Genomic DNA, 16500 nt, shown 5'->3' with positions numbered 1-16500 from the left:
TGTACAGCATATATTTTGTTTTTATCCTTGCCAGTAACAGTGGCTAGCGCTGAACGCTCATTCTCAAAACTAAAGTTAATTAAAAACTACCTCAGGTCTACAATGGGACAAGAAAGGCTAAGTGGACTGGCTATGTTGTCCATAGAAAATGAACGTGCCAGAATGATAGACTTAAATAAAATTATTTACGAATTTGCAGAAAAGAAGGCCAGAAGAATGGATTTTAAGTAAATTGGTCAAACCTCAATAGGATTTTGCTGTTTCAAATATCTTTTTCACTGAACATTTCTAAAATTCCAACATGTGTATGGCTGACTAATGCTTTGTTATCTTGATTTCATTTGGTAAAATGGTTTTTAATATTTTTCAAAAAAATGTTACACAGTATTGATTACAAATTATTATTATTAAAGGAATTGTCAGAGACTAGTTTATTATTTTCATGCTTGCCTGTATTGTTTGAAGTTTTGAATCTGCAATAAACCGCATTTCTTTAACGGAATCCGACTCACTGGATTTAACCTTTTTCTTATGTGTCTACGCCCGGACGCAGGGCTTGTCCGTGCAAACCCGACCCATTGGAGCCAGGAACCTCATTGTCGGTGAGTTGTTTCCATAATGTCCCCCTCCCTTCCTGCAATTATTTTCTTATAGGCCTAACAACTAACAGACAGGTAGTTTCTAACTACCAGCCAGTTCTGCCCAGATCTCTGCTCAGAGTGGTCAATGACTGCTCCTGTGGCTTTCTCTGACATCACATCAACATTACAGCAGCTTCTTTTCCGCTCTGCTTTGTTGATGGAGCGTGGCTGCTGATGTCATGCTGATTAACAGACAGGTCCCCACTACATAACTATGTGGAGACAGCTGTTAAACAGCATGATGTTGGCAGTTACTCCCCTTCAACAGAGCAGCCTAGAAGATTAAGAGCTGTCTGTTGACATGAAGCAGCAGAATCACTGGCTGGAGAGGTTTGTGACTGACCTATGCAATTGGTAGGTAGAACGGGCAGGTAGGTAACAACTATCTTCCTATTAGTTTTTATGATCATATTAAAAAATGAAACAACTTTACTATTTAGATTTGATAGTTGCGTTCTAAATAAATATTACAATCTATATGTTTACATAACTTTGTTGCCCTATGAAAGGCAGGGGGGGGCCCCCAAAAATTTCTTGCACAGGGGCCCACTACAGTCTGTGTCCGCCCCTGGTTTCCCTCTATGCCAATCCTTTCACCAAGCTAAAGAATATGGCTGTGGTGAAATACAACTCCCACTGAGAAGCGGTTTCAGATTGAAAAACATTGTGCCCGCCAGAGGATTTTATTCTGAGGGCTAACCTTTCTCACCCGCTCAAGAGCCCCATAGCAGCTGCAAAGTTAGCGCTATCATGAACTCTCCTGAGGTAGAAGCCAAGGCACACCAGAGGATTCTCTGGTGGGATCGTCCAACCCCACCAAGAAGCAGTCCTGGCTAAGAAAAGTGTGTGGAAAGGTTCCCGGACACTCTATGGCTGCTTTTTTACTGAGAAGGAAACACATGCAAACACGGGGAGAACATACAAAATCCTTGCTGGGATTTGAACCCAGGATCCCAGCACTGCAAGTCTTCAGTGCTAACCACTGATCCAATGTGCTGCCATTCACCCTCTAATATCTAACAGGCTGGAGAAACTTGCACCTACTGCCACTCTATCTTCAGCTCCTTTGTGGGAAAATGTATTTTGGCAGCCACTCAGTCTACCAAATAAAATTCCTCAGAAGGAAATTGGGGATGGCTTCGCTACTGGTACTGGGGGCAGTGTTAATACCATGGCATCGTACCATAGTTTGCTGGAAATATTGCAGGCTGGTAGGAGGCAAGCAAATTCCCACAGAAAAGTACCAGCAGTAATGTTCAGGGACCCGCGCTTGTAGAAGACAGAGACAACACTGGGAGAAATAGTGACGGCTGGGGACAGAGTATGGACACGAGGCATGAGGCATGTGGTTGTGAAAAGCTTCCGCCTCTATGAGCCTAAAAGGCCACATTTCAAGTGAAAGCAGCTTTACAGGACATCCTGTTAGAAATGACATGCAGGGTAGATAGGGTTTCCCTCTATGCCAGTCCTTTCACCGAGCTAAATACAACTGTCAACAAAAAAAGTTGTGGACTGGCTCCGTACCGTCCCTGGACACATTCACCTGTCCACGTGTTTGTGGTTAGGCGGTCCTTCCCAGTAAATGCACTGGGGAGTACATGGGTAATGTTGTGGGACCCATGCTTGTGGAAGGCGGAGGCGATACCGGGAAATATAGTGGCGGCTGGGGACCGAGTATGGACACCCGGCTGCCGCCAGCATGAGATTGTGAAAAGCTTCCACCTCCACAAGCCTAAAAGGCCACATTTCAAGTGCAAGCAGCTGTCAAAAATTTGACAGTATAGTATTGCAGTCTGTGGGTGGGTGGGTGGCTGGCTGCCTGCATACTTGCGCTTGGATTCCAAGGAATGGGGTAGGGACAACTGAACGCTGCAGTGGGACAAGGACGTGGATGGTGATTGTTGCAAGTCTGCAATGACAGGTTCATGGCGGGAGGCATCTTTGCATGCGCCAAGGAACACTTATGATGGGCACACTTTTAGGCAGTGACCTGGGAGTCAGAGATGCTTCCAGAGGTCTTCCCCATGCTGTTCCCATGACTTTTCAGCACTGTATACATGTGTCTGATGATGTGTCACATACCACGTGGCCAGATAAGGTTGTAAAATGTTAAAATGAAATTTCCTGGTGAATGCATTTGTCTTGGTTGAAAGCAATGCAAAAGTGCAAAAATGCATCAAAAACGCTACGTGTGAACATAGCCCAAGGTGTGGAGGAGTATTTTTGTTTTTGGTTATTTATTTTGCCTTATATACAAGTCATTACCCTGGAAAGGATGTTCCTTAACATATTTCCCAGGAAAATTCATTTTGGTTTCGTTTTTGTATGTTTTATTTTGAGTCCGTAAAAGTGGTGTAATACTCTGACATCGTTGTTGACAGCAGTGATCTGGGAGTCAGAGATGCTTCCAGGGGTCTTCCCCATGCTGTCCCCATGTCATTTGAGCACTGTTGCCATCGCTTTGGGCAATTTTTAGGCCCTCTGCAGACCGCCGGGGGGAGCTGCCTGAAAAATGCTCGAGTTTCCCATACACTTACATTGGGCTCGTTGCTCGGGTCGAGCACCCGAGTATTCCAATTTGCTAGACCCGAGCAACGAGTACCCGAGCATTTTAGTGCTTGCTCATCACTATTCATTATATATAGCTGGCTGCCAGATGACTCAGGAAAAGAAAGATAAAAGTTACAAACTCTGCAGTTATAAAAAGCTCATTGAATGATTCACTTTTAAAGAGATATAGTGTAAGCTCTTATTGTCAGCGGGGTCCTCTCGCTTTCTCTCCTGTAGAGTGATTCTTGTGATCAGTGGAATCCTTCCTCCCCCTATCTCTGTCTCTCTCTCTCTATCTTCTGTAGATTGTAAGCTTTTATTGTCAGCAAGGTTATCTCTCTTCTATCCCACACGTGCATTTTCTGAACAATTACAAGCTTTGCAATATGGAGATTAGAGCAAATGTATTCCCAGCAAATCGCATTTTTTGGCAAAATTAAGACAACCTGGCAAATTCGACATTCAAAAAACTTACTTATCTGTAATTATGATGCACTGGTATGCAAAAGAGGAAGCCATGAAAAGCAAAGCCCTTGGCCGAGCTTGGTTATCTAGTGCACTACTTTTGGGTTACAATGGCTTGTGTTACTTATGACTTTGAGAGTTTTAATAATTGCCGTTTTCCCACTGACATATCTGACATTTTTGAGAGTTTTTTTGCATGCATTTTTGTTGCAGATTTCTTCCCCACTCATTAGTATGGGTTAAATCTGCAGCAAAATGCTGAAAGAATTGACATGCTGAATTGACAACCTGTATTGATATATTGCAGATTTAAATCTGCTGCAAATCTGCAAGGAAAACAATAAGCAATGTGTGCATGAGACTTCAGGATTCTCATTCACTTTGCTGCCACTAGGAAATCCTAGTCAGGCATTGTGACAAATATGAGCAGAAAAAAACACGACAAACTCATGAGTGCACAGACCCCTAGGCTACAATAAATGTAGAGCGTTTATCACAGATTTTGCCTGTGTATTCCTATTTAAAAACACAATGCACATAGGAATACATTTTTCTACTGACACTATAGACTTTCAAAGACTTCTAAACTTTTTTATTTAAGTGTTTTAATATACTTACCAGTGGATGTAGTAAGGGCTTGATGAATAAACTGTGCACCTCGACGAAAATATACACTCATGTTAAATTCAGGACAATCTTCTGCGGTAATCCCATAGTACTGGATGTCAGGGCCATAGTCAATGCCATCTCCTGTACATTCCCATGAAGCATGAGCTGCATTTAAGATGTGGGTAATGCCCATCTTCTTTAGCTTCTTTTTGTCACTGGCAATTACACTAATATGGATTCAGATCAGAAAATGTACTTAAGTTGTAAATATACTGTATTTTGAGTATCAGCACTAGTTTAAAGGTACATTTACACTGCAAGAGTACAGTTAACGAGTATTCCTAGGATCGCTCATTTTGCAATAATCTTGCAGTCTATTCAGGTTGACTATCCCCCAATGAATGAGCGAAACACTTATTCATCGGGTGCAGCACAAAAGTTCATTGTCCTTGGCAGTGTATTGTCCTGTGTAAAAGGTCGAGAACGATGGCAGTATACACGCACTGAAAAATCTATTACTCATCATTCTGTGTGCATCTGTGTTAACAAGCTATTAAATGACCAATAACCAGTAAATATTTACCTATTGGTGGTTGTTTAACATTTAAAAATTGTTTAGTGTACATGGACTTTTCTACAGTGACATGTAAAAGTTTGGGCACCCCTGGTCAAAATTACTATTATTTTGAAGAGTTAAGCAAGTTGAAGATGAAATAATCTCTAAAAGGGTTAAAGTTAAAAATGAAACATTTCCTTTGTATTTTAGGCAAAAAAAAATTGTCATTTTTTTTATTTAAAAATTACACAAAGGAAAATGAGCTGATGAAGAAGTTTGGACACTCTTGGAGATTTGTGTGCTCAGATAACTTTGACCAAGGTTTCAGACCTTAATTAGCCTGTTAGGGTTATGGATTGTTCACCATCATCGTTAGGAAAGGCCAAGTGATGCAAATTTCCCAGCTTAATAAAAAACCAGCCTCCTCTAACTTGGTGCCAAAAAACAGTAGCCATAGGTACTCTGAAAATACTATACTGCTTCGATAGTCCCTACTATGTGGATTAATAAGTCTTACTATAGGGTGTTACTAATTCTGGTTAAAATTGTTATTCACCCCATCCTTCCATGTTGTGTAGCATTTGAAAATGAAAATGGTGGAGGCCCACAAAGCTGGAGAAGGCTTTAAGAAGATAGTAAAGTGTTTTCAAGTTGTCCTTTCCTCAGTTCAAAATGTAATTAAGAAATGGCAGTTAACAGGAACAGTGGAGGTCAAGGTAAGATCTGGAAGACCAAGCAAAATTTCAGTGAGACCTGCTCGTGAGATTGCTAGAGAGGCAAATTAGGACCCCCGCTTGACTGCAAAAGACCTTCAGAAAGATTTAGCAGACTCTGGAGTTGTGGTTAGGGATGAGCGAAACCAAACTGGAAAGTTTGGGGTCCTTTACCAAACCCCGAACACTGACTTTTTACTGTATGTCCAGTTCAAAGTTCGGGTTCGCCAATCTAATAAAGCTTGATGAAAGGCTGCAGCGCAGCCAATCAACATGCTTTTGACTGTGGGCACATCCGGAGCCATCTCAGCCATGCCAAGTGCTGCACACCCCCGCATGTGCGAGTACTGTCCTTTAAGCCGCTGTGTGTACTCTGCACCCCCCCCCCAGCTTGTGGCAGTGTCAGAAAATATTAAAAATCTCTGTAATCCCTCTTCCCGCCTCCCCTATCCCATTTTCAGTAAGGATGGAAAATAGCTATGTATAAAGCTGCTTCTATGTAAAATGGCAGTGTACACAAGAAGTTACAAACTTAATTATCCAGGTTAATTACCAAGCAAAAGAGAGCCCCTGGTAGCACAAAGACTAGAAAGATGTCCATTGTGCCTAGTAATAGAGACATGTGTGACGAATAGACACCGTTTAACATATGGACCAGGGACTGAATGAGTTGTGTATTTGATCAGAGATAAAGAGTACAAAACCTGAAAGCGATAGGAAACATCTCGTTAAGCATCAAAGGGAATCTATCACACTCATGGACATTCACATTTGCAGATTCCTTTCATCCCTAGACGTCTGCCAAACACTGAGGTACCAAAGGAAAATATAGAATAGGTAAATTTCTATAATACTTATTGTGATGGGACATATATTTTTAGTGGCAGGGCTAATTGGGGAACAGTATGCATATTTTTTCGTATCTGTGAGCCCTGCCGGTGAGCTTTAACTCAACAGTGAAAAGATAACTGACAGCAGCCATGTCATGTTTGATCTCTAAGGAAAGATAAAATCCCAATAAAAAACATGCCATCACTTGCTAACTTCTGCAATCACCCAGTGAGGAGTTATAACAGAAAATGTGGATTTAATAAAACCATAAAGGACTGAGACCAGCCCACAACCCAGCCCACTTTAGGTCATCACAGGGGGAGTGTGTGGGCAGGGCCCAATTCTGCATAAAAGATCAAGCCGAATATTGATCTGTGTTCGTGAGAGATACATATATTCGTGTAATCAGGGGCCACATTCTCGGAAAGGCCAAATCGGACTGCTCTCCTCTGGCTAAACTGAATCGTCTCTGCGATCGGTATAGTAAGGTCTTCTGTTAACCCCTTTTATTTTCTGTAACTATATATGCTGTATTGTTTTGTCTCCTTTGTAAAATCTTTTGTATATTTTTTCAAAAACACTGCCTCCCTTTGGATTAAATATAAAATGTAATAGTTCTGTTTCTTCTGTTCTGTAATTGTGCCTCCCCCGAAGCCATATACGCTACCAGAAAGCAGGCATCCAATCGGCCTGTATTTTAATAGTTAAAAAGAAACTGATTGGTGATGTCAGCTAATAATCTTCCCTGGGTTACCGTGAAGTTAGCAGTGATTGTACGGGGGTATATACACATATTCCATGTGTTGGAATTCGGAGGTGTGTATGCCATACGCTCACTGTTAGCTTTACAATAACTAATAAGTGAGAACAACCTGCAGTCCCCTCGGTTGATCGTTGGCAAATCCTGTAATTGTCCGGACAATAGTGGGCAGCAGCGAGCTGTTCGCTCTAGAGATCACAGTGGGTGGTCTCTGTGATTAATAGGGATCGAGTGAATCCCTGACAGGGAGTATTGTCCTTTAAGTCTCTGTGTGTACTCTGCACTCCCCTGCCTGTGGGAGTAATGTCCTTTAAGCCTCTGTGTGTACTCTGCACCCCCCTGACTGTGGGAGTACTGTCCTTTAAGCCGCTGTGTGTTATCTAGTAGTCTGAGAAATAAATAATTGGCATCAGCCATCTCATTGTCTTTAGCAGGACAAAGAAATAAATTTTCAGAACCGTTGTGTGTTTTTTAGTAGTTTTGCAAAACAAATATATCACATCAGCCATATCTAGTCACAAAAAAATAATTTTTCTGGACTGGTGTGTGTTTTTTAGTAGTCTGGGAAATAAATAATTGGCATCAACTGTCTAGTTGCCATTTCTAGGCCCAAAAAATTATTTTTCTTGACTGGTATGTGTTTTTAGTAGTCTGGGAAATAAATAATTTGCATCAGCTGTCTAGTTTCCATTTCTAGGCCAAATAAATACTTTTTCAGGAGCGCTGTGTGCTTTCTAGTACTATTGCAAATAAATAAATCTACTCTTCCACCATCTCTTTGTGAGTAGGGTTTAGAAAAAACACTTCCAAAAATGAGGAGAGCATCCAATAGGGGACATGGACATGGCGAAGGTGGTGCTGGTGTAGCTGATGATGATGGTGGTGGTGTAGCTGATGCAGGGAGAAGACTTTGTCATTCTGTACCTGCTAGATGCTCAAATACCACACCTTCCTCTGGTGTACGCAGGCGACAGTACGTTCTGCGTCCTTTCGTAGGCCAGAATACTGCTACACGAATGGTGAGGCAACAAGATGCTGAAAAGGTGTTAGATTGGATGCCTGAGAGTGAGTCCAGTTCCTTCACATTATCTTCCACCCAGTCCACTGCAGATAGTGCAGAGTTTGTACCTGAGGACCATGGTCATCCGGCTTCCACCTCACACTCTTTCAAATCAGCCAAGCAGTCTGAACCCCAAGTCATGCAGCAGTCTCTTGTGCTTTTTGAAGACTTTGCTAGCTGTGGTTCCATGCCCACCCACTTAGCCCTGCCCCAGAAGTGGAAGAGAATGAGTGCACTGATGCCCAAGCACTTGTCATGTCAGAGCATGAGTATGTGGGAGGGCTACTGCCCACAGTCAGTGGACCACCGCAGGACATGTCAGATGATGATGAAATTCAGTTGCCAACTGCAGCATCTTTCTGCAGTGTGCTGACTGGCAAGTAGGGCAGGGTTGAGGAGTCAGTGGAAGATGATGTGGGGGATGAGGACTCCACATGGAGTGGAGGCCATCCTAGAGACGTGCGCTCAGAGGAAGAGGAGGTGGCCATGCTCACACAACAGCACAGCAAAAGAAGGAGCAGGGTGCAAAGGCACAGCGGTCAGCTGCTATTAAGTTCGTAAGCTGCTACTGTCCACCACGCTGCTGAAAGAAGTAGCTCAAAAGATCTCTTTGGCATGGAATTTCTTCAGGGAATGTGCTGTCGACAAGAGACAGGTGGTTTACACCCTGTGCCATCAGGCCCTTAAGCGAGGAATAATGTTCTGAACCTGAGCACCACCTGTATGACGAGGCATCTGTATTCCAAGCATGAGGCATCTGTATTCCAAGCACGAGATTCAGTGGAGTAAACACCTTAAAAAGCATGACAGATCTGAGCCGCCTCCTGCTCCCCTTTATGCTGCAGACTTGGCCTCTTCCTTCTGCTCACAGGACCACCTGCCTCCCACAAAGAGAGGAAGTGACAGTATCACCACCACCAGTGTCATCGAGCCATCCCCAAAATCCTCAAGAGCAAGAGGAGATACCCTCCTAGCCACCCACTAGCCATGGTCCTGAATGACAGCATTTCCAAATTACTGACCTTTGAAATGCTGCTATTCCAGGTGGTGAAGACAGTTTTAAAAAACTGATGGCGGTGGCTGCCCCACAGTATGTTGTTCCCAGCTACCACTACTTTTCCAGGAGGGCCATCCCTGCCCTGCACAAAGTTGTTGCGGACCAAATCAGGTGTGCACTGTGCAACGCCATCAGTGGCAAGGTCCACATAACCACCGATACATAGACCAGTAAGCATAGCCAGGAATGTTACATCTCCTTAACTGCCCACTTGCTAAAAGTGGTGGCGGCTGGGACAGAGGCAGAAGGTGTTCCAAATAATGTCCTACTACCACCTAGTATTGCTGGACGTTTATCTGTCCAGGTTGCCTCCTCCTCTCCAACACCTCCTCATTCAGTCACAAAAAGAACTGCACCACCAACATGAGCACAGCCAGGGGGAAATGACAGCAAGATGTTTTAAAACTCATCTGTTTGGGTGACAAATCCCACAACACGCAGGAGCTGTGGACTGGGATCAAACAGCAGACAAATGAGGGGTTGGTGCCGGTGAACCTCCGAACTTCAAGCCTGGCCTGGTGTTGTGCGATAATGGGCTAAATCTCATAGCAGCACCGGGACTAGCACATCCCTTGCTTGACGCAAGTGACTCGCCCCCTGGGCCGTGGGGCACTCGGGACCGGGCTTCAATGTGATGATGGGGGTAGTAGTGGCAACCCGATCCCGTGGCTCAGGGTGGTCAGACCAAATGCTGGGGCAGTCTATTAGTAGAGCTATGAAATGTTTGACTACGCCACCCGTGGATTGCGGCTATTGTAAACCGCCGCTGCAAGTCAGTCCACTGAGGCTGATGGTGTGTGCAGCAGAGATAGTATAACTCCCCACGGGAGGAGTGTAGCCTCAGGGCAGTGAGCGTAGATGGTGGGGGTTGTGGTGCAGGGCGTCCCAGTACCGTTAGTGCTGGCGCGGTAAGAAACACAGAGACAACGTGTTGCAGTCCAGGGTCTTTTACTCGCAGTTGTTATCCGAGTCACTTCTGCAGGGAATGACTGCCCAAGCCGTGCTGCGTCCACCAGGTGAGGAGCTCGGTCAACCCCCAGGCAATTCAGGAGTATGGCACAGGACCCGCTTCTGTCCTTTCTCTGGCCTCTCGTGCCCCACCAGTGACCACACTTCTGTCCAGCTGCCTCGGGCCTTCTCTTGGTGAAACCTGTCGCCGGTTTCCCTGACCCTATGTGGTGCCTTCCTAGTGGGTGTAGCAGGGGGTCGCACCAATAGATGATCACGACCTCCGGTCTTTGGCTGAGGGATGATTTACCTCCTCCAGCTTGGGAATCTGGTACCCTTATTCTGCCTGACCCTTCACCCGTTATCTCGTGGGTTCTTAGGGTCCCTTCTGCCTTCTTGTCTCTGGAGCCTTTCTACTCCTCTTTCTCTCCACCTTCCTTCCTTCTCCTCTTCTCCCTTCTGGCTCCGGCCTTTGTGCTAGGCCTGCCCAGGGAGCAGAGCCCATGCAGCAGCTCTGCTCCCTGCCTTCTCTTCTCACAGAACACTGAACTCCCTCCTAAGATGGCCCCCACCTTTTTATCTGCTTCACTGTGTCTGAGCTCAGGTGACCTGCACCCAATGAGCTCCTTCCTATGCTCCAGAAACCGTCCCCTTCTGCTCCTACATCACTGGGTTCTCTCCCCCCTCCCCACTCCAGCCAGGGACATGATCTGTCGTGCCTGCATTACTGTACTAATGGGAGCACCGTCGAGCTGTCCCCCGGAAATGGGGTGTGTGTGGTGTATGCAGCTAACTGAGCCCTGGTCCATACTCCATCCTTACCTGGGAGTGGAATACCACACCTCTGGTTGAGGTGCAATACCCCTGTAGCGGCCGAACCCTCGGGGCGCTACACAAGTGCTGAGCTTGGTGGTGCAGAACTCCCTGAAAAACAACCCACACATGTCAGAGTTGCTGCTGAAAGTGTGGGCAGTGTGTGCTCACTTTCATCTCTCTCACCCTGCTACTGCTTGCACGTCGGCGCTGCAACGTCACTTCTGCCTTCCTGCTCACTGGCTGATATGCGACGTACAAACAAGGTGGAACTCCACCTTGCATATGCTGGAGAGACTGTATGAGCAGCAGCAGGCAATAGTAGAGTTTCAGCTGCAGCACACATGGCTGAGTCACTCTGCAGAATAACACCACTTCTCTACCAATGAGTGGGCCTCCATGTGAGACGTGTGTGCCATGTTGCACTGCTTCGAATATTCCACCATTATGGCCAGTGCTGATGATGACACCATCAGCATTACTATACCACTTCTATGCCTGTTGGAAAAATCAATTAAGGCCATGATGGATGAGGTAATGGCACAGAAGGAAGTGAAGCAGGAGGAGGAGCACAGCTAATTCATTATCAGGCCTGTCATCCACGCAAAGCTCGAAGGGTTGGTTACTGTCCCAACATTGGCCAGGTACACAACTGTACAGCCAGGGGGAAGATGAAGATGATGAGGAGGTGTGTGTGGGGGGGGACAACCATGTTCCAAGCTGGGTGGCATTCAGATCAGCTCACGGGCATCACTGGTGATGACTGACCATGCTCTACTCCTCATCCTCCTCCTCCTCTTCCTCCTCCTTCCTGTCCTCAGGCCATCCACGCTGAACAGACGGTATGACAGTACCGGTTATGGTGCAGGAAACTAGCTCCTGTTCTTCCTCCTCCACATTGTCAACCAATCCACGTTGAGATGAGATGAGGCTGGGCTGTGTGGAATCACTCTGTATGGTTCCTTGCTCCATCTCATCATGCTCCGCCTGCAATGCATCCTCTTTGATTGAGAGCAGGGAGCGTTTCAGAAGACAGAGAAGCGGGATGGTGACGCTAATTATGGCGTCAGCGAGATGTACCGTCCCTGCCCACAAGCACTTGTCCACGTGTCCGTTGTAATTGTAACATTCCCAGTAACTGCGCTGTTGAGGGCACGGGTAATTTTATGGGACACGTGCTTGTGTATTACGGGGACAGCACACTGGGAGAAATAGTGGCGGCTGGGGACCGAGTACCGAGGGACGGCCGCCGCCATCAGGTTGTGGAAAGCTTCTGTCTCCACAAGCCTAAAAGGCAACATTTCAAGTGCAAGCAGTCACGAAATGTGTGAATTTAATAGTGAAGCCTGTGGGGCATTGGCTGTGTATTTGCGCTTGCGTTCCACGGACCGAGATAGGGACAACTGAATGCTACGCTGGGACAAAGACGTGGACGTGCTTGCTGATGGTGCTAGTTGAGAGTGTGCAATGACACGTGCAGGGCGGGAGGCATCTTCGCACGCGCCATGGACAGGAGATTGGCGTGCACGCACAACAGCAGAAGAAGCAGTGGTGTCACCCACAGACACTGTTTCTAGACCCTGGGGTTCGGCCCACTTAGTAGGGTGTCTTTTTAAGGTTATCTGCAGAGTCTTTAAAAGACAACCAGACTCGGGAAGACCTAACAGTTGTACTGGCAACTTCCATCATGTTGGTGTTACGGGGAACGCTTTACCGCCTTGTGTCTGCAGCCACCACAATGCTTCTTAATGCCTGCTGTGGTGCTACACCTCCCTCTTCCAATGTGTGCTGCTATCCTCGCTCTGCATGTCTCCCTGCCAGGTTGAGTCAGTTACTATATCATCCACCACCTTGTCTTTCACTTCCGCTCCCTGGTCTCCCTCCTAACTTTCTGGCAATTGTGTCTCATCATCATCATCATCCACCTCTTGCGACAGTAATTGCACTTTCCCACCGTTGCCTTCGTGTGACCATGGCTGCTCAAATATTTGGGCTTTGCTACATGCGTTCTCTTGACTCGCTTGAAGCTGGCCGGGCGAGAGGCCCGAATCTACAAATGGAAAAGTGAACAGCTCTTCTGAGTGTCCAAGTGTGGGATCAGTTGTCTCCGGGCACTTGGGATTGTGGGAGAAAGGAGGATCAGGGTGAGGAATATGCAGTCCAGACTCACGGCTACTAAGACTTGACCGTGTGGAAGACAGGGTGGTAGTGGTGGTGGCAAAGTGACTGGAAGCATTATCTGCTATCCAACCAACAACCTTTTGACATTGCTCTGGGTTCAATAGTGGTGTGCTGCGGTCCCCTAGCAATTGGGACAGGAAGGTCGGGTGACAAGATGTGGGTGTCTGTTGTGGCTCAAGCTCAGATTTGGCCTCTGCATGCACCATCACCATCACGTCCACTTCCCCGTCCCTTGCCACGCACTTTGCCCATTTTGAATGGAGGCAATATTTTCTATATTCACTAGAAATGACTGATTTTGGAACGCAGTTATATGTGATACGTCTGACAGAGAACCACGGTTTTAAATAGCAGGCCTGTAATTTACTAATACTATTCTTCACAGAGACCTAGTGTGAATAGCTTGACCGACACACTGCAAAAAAAATTAAAATGTAAGCTAATATTTTCCACGTTCAGTTCAAATTTCTGGATTTTTCTCGCTTTAATATGGAAAAGATCTGGCTGTATTCTGCAGTGCTAACAAACAAATGGAGCAGAAAAAAATGTGTACTCTGGATTGCTTTTTAAGCAAATAATCAGGATTAAGATAAAAAAAATTTGGCCCTGGCCCCTGATATCTGGGGCTATGTCTACAAATATCTGTAAGAACAACAGCAGCAGGAATGAGCTATGGACCCTCTTGCACTATATGCACTGCAGTCTGTCACATACACTGCCTGCCTGCCTAACTCCTGCTATCACCTTCACCACTCAAAATATGCACCTGGATTCAGAAGGACTGTTAGTTCATCTGGATATATAGATATATGTTGTGGAATACCTATACTAACTCTAAACAAGGAAATCTCTCCCTGACTCAGCAGCAGCTCTCCCTACTCTGCTTGATTCCTGGGTAGACTGTGATGAGCATAGTGGCGCCAGGTCTTATATACACCTGATGATGCTGTGCGGCCAGCCAATCACGGTAATGCCCACAACCAACATGGCTGCGGCATTACAGTGCGTGGCAAGCACTCCCTGCATGTTCATTGGCTTTCTAAAGAGCGCCAAACATGCAGGGTGGGAACCCAAGTTCCCGCCCGAGCAACCCGGAATTACTCGCCGAGCGCTGAGCTTGTCGAGCACCATGATGCTCGAGCGAGTACCGAGCAGTGGCGGGCACGTTCGCTCATCACTATTTAGCGTGGCCGAAATGTGGCAAAACTTTATGCGCACGCCACAACATACAACTCCACCATATGATTGTGTCTGTATTAGCAGGAGCCATTGTTAAAACAACATGGTGGAAGAGTATGTGTCCACATGTCTCCACGTATTAACAGATGGGTCTGCCCCATTTAACTTCTGGGTCTTCAAATTGGACACATGGCTTTAGCTTGAATTTCATACCTTGGAGATGCTGGCTGTAGTGCCGGCGTCCCTGCCCTCTGCTAGGCAGGGACGCTGTTCCCCTCACCGCTCTGCTCCGTGCCCGGCGTCCCTCTCCCGCTCTGCTGGCAGCGCGCGCTTCTTCCCGGCCACTGTGCTTAGGGCGCGCGTGCGCGCCCTCCCTCCCTCTTAAAGGGGCCGCGCGCGCCGTCCTAAGGAGTCCCCGGCCAATGGCCGGAGGACTTTACCATATATAAGGCACCTCCTCCAAAATGGAGGTGCCCGAGCAATGTTGTTGCACCGTTCTACTCTGCTTCAGCCCTCAGGTCCCGTTGCTAGTTACCTGCCAGATTCCTGCCAGCTTGCTGTCCTAATCCTGCCTGATTTCCTGTTACCTGCCTGCCTGCCTGAGGTCCGACGGTCTGCCTTACAACTCCGGTCAGTCTGTCTAAGGACCAACTTGCCCGCTCACCTGGGAGCGCACATCAGCTACCTGCCTGCTTGCCTGAGGTCCGACGGTCTGCCTTACAACTCCGGTCAGTCTGTCTATGGACCAGCTTGCCCGCTCACCTGGGAGCGCTTCTCCGCTACCTGCCTGCTTGCCTGCCCGGAGGCTCCGCTGTCACGTGCTGTGACCACCAGCTATTCCAGACTCTTGCCCGCTCACCTGGGAGCACTTCTCCGCTACCTGCCTGCTTGCCTGCCCGGAGGCTCCGCTGTCACGTGCTGTGACCACCAGCTATTCCAGACTCTTGCCCGCTCACCTGGGAGCGCTTCTCCGCTACCTGCCTGCTTGCCTGCCCGGGGGTTCCGCTGTCACGTGCTGGGACCACCAGCTATTCCAGAGACTCTTGCCCGCTCACCTGGGAGCGCTTCTCCGCTACCTGCCTGCTTGCCTACCTGGAGGCTCCGCCGTCACATGCTGTGACCACCTGCTATTCCAGAGACTCTCGCTTGCTCACCTGGGAGCACACATCCTCCATCTGCCTTGCTAGCCTACCTGGAGGTTCAGCCATCACAGGTCGTACCTACCCTTTACCTAGAGACTGCCCCGGTCACTTGCCGTGACCTCCAGCCCGTTCTTCCAGAGACTCCCCCGGTCACTTGCCGTGACCTCCAGCCCGTTCTTCCAGAGACTGCCCTGATCACTTGCCGTGACCTCCTGCCCGTACACCCAGAGACTGTCCCGGTCACCTGCTGTGACTGCCTGCCTGGTCGCCACCCGCTCCCTTACAAGGACCGCTCCCTTGTATAGTAGCCCAGAGGTTCCGCCTCCCAGACCCGTTACAGTTTGCTCGGGCCATGGAACCCGGTGGCACCCAAGCTCCCTCGCTCTCGGACCTGTGTCATGAACTGTCCCGTCAAAGGTCCCAACAGGAGTCCATCCTGGGTCACCTGCGGAATGTCAATACTCGCCTGGACACTCTGACTGTTCCACCAACAACCTCCGCCAGTGCCATGTCTCGCAATCCGGCTGCTCCGCTGTCCACTAACACCATGATATCCTACCCCGGACCTCGGCTTTCTGCACCTCCTCGCTTCGGAGGCGACTCAGCCCAGGCTCGGGGCTTCATAAATCAGTGCACCCTGCACTTTGAACTATTGTCCCACCAGTTTAACTCCGACCGAGCCAAAATTGCATTCATCATGTCCCATCTCACCGGGGAGGCCCTGGCCTGGCTAAATCCTCTATGGGAGAGAGGAGACCCCCTGGTGTCCAACTTGCCTGCTTTTCTCACGGCTTTCCGGAAAGTCTTCGACGAACCCGGACGGAAGACCTCATCCGCATCATCGTTGCTACGCCTCCGTCAGGAAAGTCTCACCGTGGGCCAATATGCCATACGGTTCCGTACCCTTGCCTCGGAGCTGGCCTGGGATAACGACGCTCTGGTTTCCGTCTTCTGGGAGGGTCTGTCCGGCCGTATTAAAGATGAACTTGCCGGTC

The 16500-nt window shown here is 47.7% G+C and overlaps 1 protein-coding gene across 1 annotated transcript in view; it reads right to left on the bottom strand.

Annotated features, from left to right (window-relative positions):
• LOC141273745 (dual specificity protein phosphatase 13A-like) overlaps positions 1 to 16500 on the bottom strand; it is a 67195-nt gene that overhangs the window by 41032 nt on the left and 9663 nt on the right. The window contains exon 2 of the mRNA XM_073686071.1: positions 4275 to 4492. Coding sequence (XP_073542172.1) covers positions 4275 to 4492 — 218 coding nt within the window. The remainder of the gene's footprint in view (positions 1 to 4274; positions 4493 to 16500) is intronic.

This window comes from Phyllobates terribilis, unplaced genomic scaffold (assembly GCF_046119375.1).
Source record: "Phyllobates terribilis strain yellow unplaced genomic scaffold, ASM4611937v1 Scaffold_5__5_contigs__length_657084704, whole genome shotgun sequence".
NCBI lineage: Eukaryota > Metazoa > Chordata > Amphibia > Anura > Dendrobatidae > Phyllobates > Phyllobates terribilis.
This window is presented reverse-complemented; position numbering and strand designations above follow the sequence as displayed.